Source organism: Lipotes vexillifer, unplaced genomic scaffold, assembly GCF_000442215.2.
Source record: "Lipotes vexillifer unplaced genomic scaffold, Lipotes_vexillifer_v1.1 scaffold98, whole genome shotgun sequence".
NCBI lineage: Eukaryota > Metazoa > Chordata > Mammalia > Artiodactyla > Lipotidae > Lipotes > Lipotes vexillifer.
Window position 1 is genome coordinate 1129787 of NW_006799611.1, and position 5905 is coordinate 1135691.

General features: G+C 41.3%; 1 protein-coding gene across 6 annotated transcripts in view; it reads left to right on the forward strand.

Annotated features, from left to right (window-relative positions):
* RALGPS1 (Ral GEF with PH domain and SH3 binding motif 1) overlaps positions 1 to 5905 on the forward strand; it is a 301912-nt gene that overhangs the window by 143338 nt on the left and 152669 nt on the right. For all 6 annotated transcript variants that reach the window (XM_007471717.1, XM_007471715.1, XM_007471716.1 and 3 more), the window contains one exon: positions 3016 to 3142. In XM_007471717.1, the coding sequence (XP_007471779.1) occupies positions 3016 to 3142 (127 nt within the window). The remainder of the gene's footprint in view (positions 1 to 3015; positions 3143 to 5905) is intronic.

Below are 5905 nucleotides of genomic sequence, written 5' to 3' on the forward strand. Positions count from 1 at the left end.
AAAAATTTAACCCCCCCGCCCCCCCCCCCCCCCCCCCCCGCAATGTGCTGTTCTGTCAGGTTTTCTATCAAGACTTCTCTTTCTCTGCTGGAGACATTTCTGGGCTTGATAGGTGTAGACCAGTCATTCTTGAGTCTTGCTGTTTATTTGTCATCTCCATTTACTACTGCTGGACTGGGTCCACTGTTTCCTATATCCCATATCTTCCTGGACTTGGTTTATTCTTTTCATTTTGCTGGGGGAAGTTCTCAAGTAGTATTCAAATGCTTGCATGGGAGATAGATGTTCTGAGCTTTTTTCATGTCTTCTAGCATCCTGTGCATTCCTATTGAGGAATCTGATGCCATCCTGGATCTCGCTTGTGGGCACAGAATGGAGCAGATGAGTGTAGTTAACCAGTCCCAGCCCTTCTGAATGTGTGTGTGAGTGTGTGTGGGCAGGGATGGAGGGTGGGTAGGAAGTATGTGTGTAGAGAAAAGGTTAACAGAAAGAGGTGTGGCCTGGAGGAGCCTGTTTTTAAATTTAGGAAGCATGCAAATGTGGCTGCCTTTGGTTGTCCCACTCCACTAAAGAACCCCAGTTGTTGGTTTGAGGTCAATCTTCAGGGTGATTTTTAGGGACATCCTCCAGGGCTCGAATCATGTTGGCCTGGTCATGTCTATGTCGGGACACAGATGTCCTGCTGATCAGCTCTGTGGTGCCATGCATAGAGACACTTGACAGGCTAGGCAGATAGGCCAAACATGCCAGGGGGCAAGGGCAATCCCTCAGCTGGGTCCAGAGACCCAGTGGAGGGAGCATTGGGCACCAGTATGGCTCAGCTGCAGTGTGTGTGAGGATAACATAGGGATTTGTTTGACTGCTGGATGAACATGGGTGACTGCCAAAGGATTCAGTGGGGTTCTAGGTTTCATTAATAAAGAGATGACCTGCCAGCCAAGGGGGTGAGGTGAGGGGCCTGCTCAACTTTACAATGGGGCAATTCACAACTAGAGTATCTGGTTCTCATCTGGGTATAAGTAGTTCATTTAGTGAATTCCTTATCCTTAAATGTTCATTTCAAATGCCTCTCTCTATACAGCTTTCCTTGACGCTTCCCTCGCCCATAATTTACTTGTTGTTTGTCTGGGTTCTTGGTCTCTATTTACTTACTTACCATGTTGCTATAATATACATTTTTCTCCTCTACTGAATCAAGTTCCCCAAGGATACTCTGACAAGTCATTTAATCCTTGTGATTATGAACCTGAAATAGTGACAATAACCCTGGCTCCATTTTTGTCCCTGGGCTTTGTAAAGACCAGATGAGTTGTATGTTACGGTACTTTACAAAGACAAATGGGAGATGGTGTGATTTCCTGTCGATTTGTTAATGTGATGAATAACAGCCTTAAATTAGCAAGCCAGTTAAGCAGCCGTCATCCCTAGCATCTGTGTAGCATCCCCACCCTGATGTGTCTTGAATTTCTCAATGGAAAAAAAAAAAACAACAACAGCTTTTTGCTATTTACTCTCCAACTTCTTCAGCACTGGGACCTTCCTTTCAGCTTTTTCTTTTGCCTCCCCTCTCTGAAGTCCTTAAGCTGTCACTGCTCAGCTAGGCTGCACCCCCTGTGACTCCAGAGGCTGAGGATCAAGGAATTGGCCGACGCAGCCTGAGTTCGCTGGTGCACCAGGCATGGCCTCAGTTTGGAATTTGCAGACCTGGGTCCCAGGAACCCAAAGGGGCTATTTCAGTACAAAAGGCCAGCTTCCCCTGGTGCCGGACAGTCACTGTTCTACTTCTCTCTGCTGTATGATGGAGCTGTTGACCACTGGCCTATCTCAGTCTGACTGATGTGACAGGGCTGCTGGTCCCGGTCCTTGCACAGACCATGGGGTCTCAACACCACACCTGACCAAGGATGCTCCCGGCCTAGGGTCCACACCTCCATTTATACTCCTGGGCTCCGCCATGGATCTCAAATCCCAGAGGCACTGGCCCTGGAAGCTAAACTTGGGGGTTCCCAACATCAGCCACATGCTGTGCCAAAGCCAGCCCTCTCTGGCTGGTCCTTCCCCAGATTCTCTTTTTCAAGCTTGCTCTCAGCCTAGACTCCTTTTCTTAAAGCCATTTTATTCAAGGAGACTTATTGCCATTTCCTGGCCCTGGGCCTTGACTTGGGACCTGCAGGATGACCACAGCATGAGTCCTTAGCATCAAGTCTGGAGAACCAGGATTCAGTTTCTATTTCTTTCTTCCAAGAATCCTCCTTATGAACACTGAGCCATCCCTTCCCTGGTGACCAGCTTTACATTCCAGAGATCTCAGTCATGAAGGCTCTTACTTCTCTAATCTCTGGGCAGTGGGTGCCTGCTCATCCTGTATTTGCATAACTAAATCACCCCTTAGGTGACTGCATATGGAAAAGAAGTTTGGCTTATTTTGAGTAGAACACCGTACCCAGTGTAAATATGACACAGTCATAGACCACAGGGAATCTGGAGGAGATAGACCAGATTGGAGAGATGGCCTGGCTATGTGTACAGCATACGCAGGTGAAGCGTGTGAGATCTTCCAGGGCCTTCAGCAATGGCAGAGATGTTGAGGAGAGAGCAAGAAGCTCTCTGTGGACACAGGGAGAGAGAGACCTGATGTGACTGTGAAATAGCCCTAGGTGACCTTGAGCAATTTGCTTTACTCTCTGGGCTCCTTGCTGTTGTAGGGTCTATGCGCCGTGAAGGTGGGTGCTATGCAGGGGATTCTGGCATCATCTAGAACAAGGGACTAGGTAGCTTTGGAGGGTATCTTCCAAGTGTGAGACTCTATGAAAAATGACAAAGTCGAGGCTATGAAACACTCCATCTCTACATGAAACAGCACCTTAAAATCCTTAGTTGTGCCCAGGATTCTGCATATCATAGACGTGCCATTTAGGACATTTCCTTTTAGTTTTCATCTGCAGCTATCCTTTCTCTTTTGCTTCTTCCAGTTTATCTCTCTTCTCTCTCATACTCTTTTTTTTCTCACTCCAGCTGTTGAATCGAAAAGACAAGACCACCTTTGAGAAATTGGACTACCTGATGTCTAAAGAAGATAATTACAAGCGGACTCGGGAATATATCCGAAGCCTGAAGATGGTTCCCAGTATTCCCTATCTAGGTAGGAGTCTGAATTGGATTATTATTTTTTAAGAAACCTGCTCACTGCCAGATAAGATGTTTTTACAATTTCTAGTTGAGAAATTTCCATGAAGCAGCATGGGCCATGGATAAAGAGGTGATTGGTTGCGGCTCCTTGGGTTAGAACAGGCTATTGATACTTCCTAAAGATGGGAATTTCCTGATGAGGGTCTTGAAACAAGGGATATTCTGCTGCTAATACAAATGATCTGTGAATCCCAAGCCTCCCCAGCCTGCAGCTCAGAAGGGTCACAGGACTCTTACTGGTTTATCCACATCTTCTTGAACTGGGGGAACTCAGGCCCAAACCGCTCTCTTCTGATTCTCTGGACATTATTAATATATAAGATTTGTTCCAACAGAATTATTATAATGATTATTGATTTTACTGATTCGAAAATAATACATGTTTATTGCAAGGAACTTGGAAGAGAAGAAAATTAGTATCATTTGCTATCCCACCTAGAGACAATCACTATTTTGCTTCATGTCTTTTCATTCGTTTGGATGCATATAAAATCTGTATGTTTACTCTGTCGTGAACATTTAATGTTATTACCTGCATTTCTATACTATGACTCAGTCCCATCACATGGATTTGTCCAACTGGAATCTCTCTAATATTGACATTTGTCTATACATTTTTGCTATTAAAATTTTGCAGTGGGCATCCCTGTTGCAAAAATCACCTATATAGTTAGGATTATTACCTTGTAATAAATTCCTGGAGGTGTGATTACTGGGTCAAAACTTTGCAAAATTGTGTGCCTTTTCATGTATACTTCAAAACACTCTCCGGAGAGGTTGTAACAACTTATATTTTCATTAGAAGGGGAAGAAATTGCCTATTTTCCCCATGTGCAAAAATGCTGTGTATTTTCATTGTGCTTTTTTTTTTCTTTTCCTTTCTTTTTTTTTTCCTTTGCCGGTTTGACAAGTGAAAAATATTTCTTGTGGTTTGGTTTTTCACAGTTACAGTAATTTTATGAAAATTTTCTCTCTTTATGATATAAAATAGTATTAAGAACAAGGGAAATAAAGGTTGTATGGAAGTGACTCCTAGTATTTTCAGAAATCTAGTGTAAGTTTTTTGAGATACATTTTTGACAACTTTTAACTGTCCTCTATGAGCATTGTGTATTTAATTTTCTAATTCTTTTAAAGCTAATTTGGAAAACTTAATGTTAGTATAAAATGTCCATTTGACCCAAGTTTTCGAAATTATTAGCATAAAGTTTTTCCTCACTTAAATTTTTTGAGCATAGGGTTTTATATAATCACTATAAATTTTAACCTCCCGTGTATGTATGGTTATATTTGCTTTGCATTCCTAATTGTTTGCATTTTTGTTTTCTCTTTCTTTTTTTAATTTGCTTTTTGCCAGAGGTATGTCTGTTGGTCTTTCCAAAGAATTAGACTTCTTATTTGTTTATCAGTCACATTGTCTTCCTGCTTTCTAATTTACTATATTCCATTAGTCTAGGATGTGCTTTTTTTCTCCACATTTTTAAATCTCTCAAATTGGGATGCATCTTTCAATTGATGCTAACAAAGCATAGCATTGTGACATTGTTTAATTGGCAGCAGTTTTTCTTAGTGATACATAAAATTATGGTGCATCCTAAATTTATAATAGATGACATCCTAAATTTGACAAAATATGGAATTTATGCTTTTGTCTTTTATAATTCATTTCTTCTGCTTTCCTTAAGTTGTTTTGTTATTGTAAACAAATTATTGGCTTATTTGTATATATATTATTCTTTCTACTTTCATTTGGAAAACAGTTAAGGGTATATATTTCCATCTAATTGCTGCTTTTGTTGTATCCTACGTGTTTTAATGTATAGTGTACTCAGTGATATCTTTAAATGTTCTGTAATTATAGTTTCAATTTTTCTTTTATCCAAGTGTATTTAAGGTAGTGTTTTTTTTAAATTTTCAAGGGCTTGAGTTTTTGTTTTTGGTTTTTTCAGATGGCTTTATTGAGTTATAATTCATGTAGCATCCATTTAAAGTGTACAATCAGGGCTTCCCTGGTGGCGCACTAGTTGAGAGTCCGCCTGCCGATGCAGGGGACACGGGCTCGTGTCCCGGTCTGGGAAGATCCCACATGCCGCGGAGCGGCTGGGCCCGTGAGCCATGGCCGCTGAGCCTGCGCGTCCGGAGCCTGTGCTCTGCAACGGGAGAGGCCACAACAGTGAGAGGCCCGTGTACCGAAAAAAAAATTAAAAAAATTAAAAAAAATAAAGTGTACAATCAATGGTTTTTAGTATATTCACAAAGCTGTACGACCATAGTGCAGTCAATTTTAGAACTTTTTAATCACCCCAACGAGAAACCCCATACCCATTCATAGTCACTCCTTTTCCTTCTAGCCACATGCCTTCCACCCCCTCACCCTCAGCCCTAGATGAACTGCTAATCTACTTTCTGTCTTCGTAGATTTGCTTATTTGGGACATTTCATATGAATTGAATTGTACAGTGTGGTTTTTTATGACTGGCTTCTTTCCCTGAGCATCATGTTTTCAAGGTTCATTCCTGTTAGAGCGTGATTGCCAAATAATATTCCATTGAATGGATGTACCACATTTTATTTATCTGTCATCATTTGATGGATATGTGAGCTGTTTCACTTTTTGGATAACACTATTTTGGCTCACTATTTCACTATTATGCATAATACAGCTATGAAGGGCTTTGTTTTTGGTTTTTTTTTTTTTTTTTTTTTTTTTGTTCCG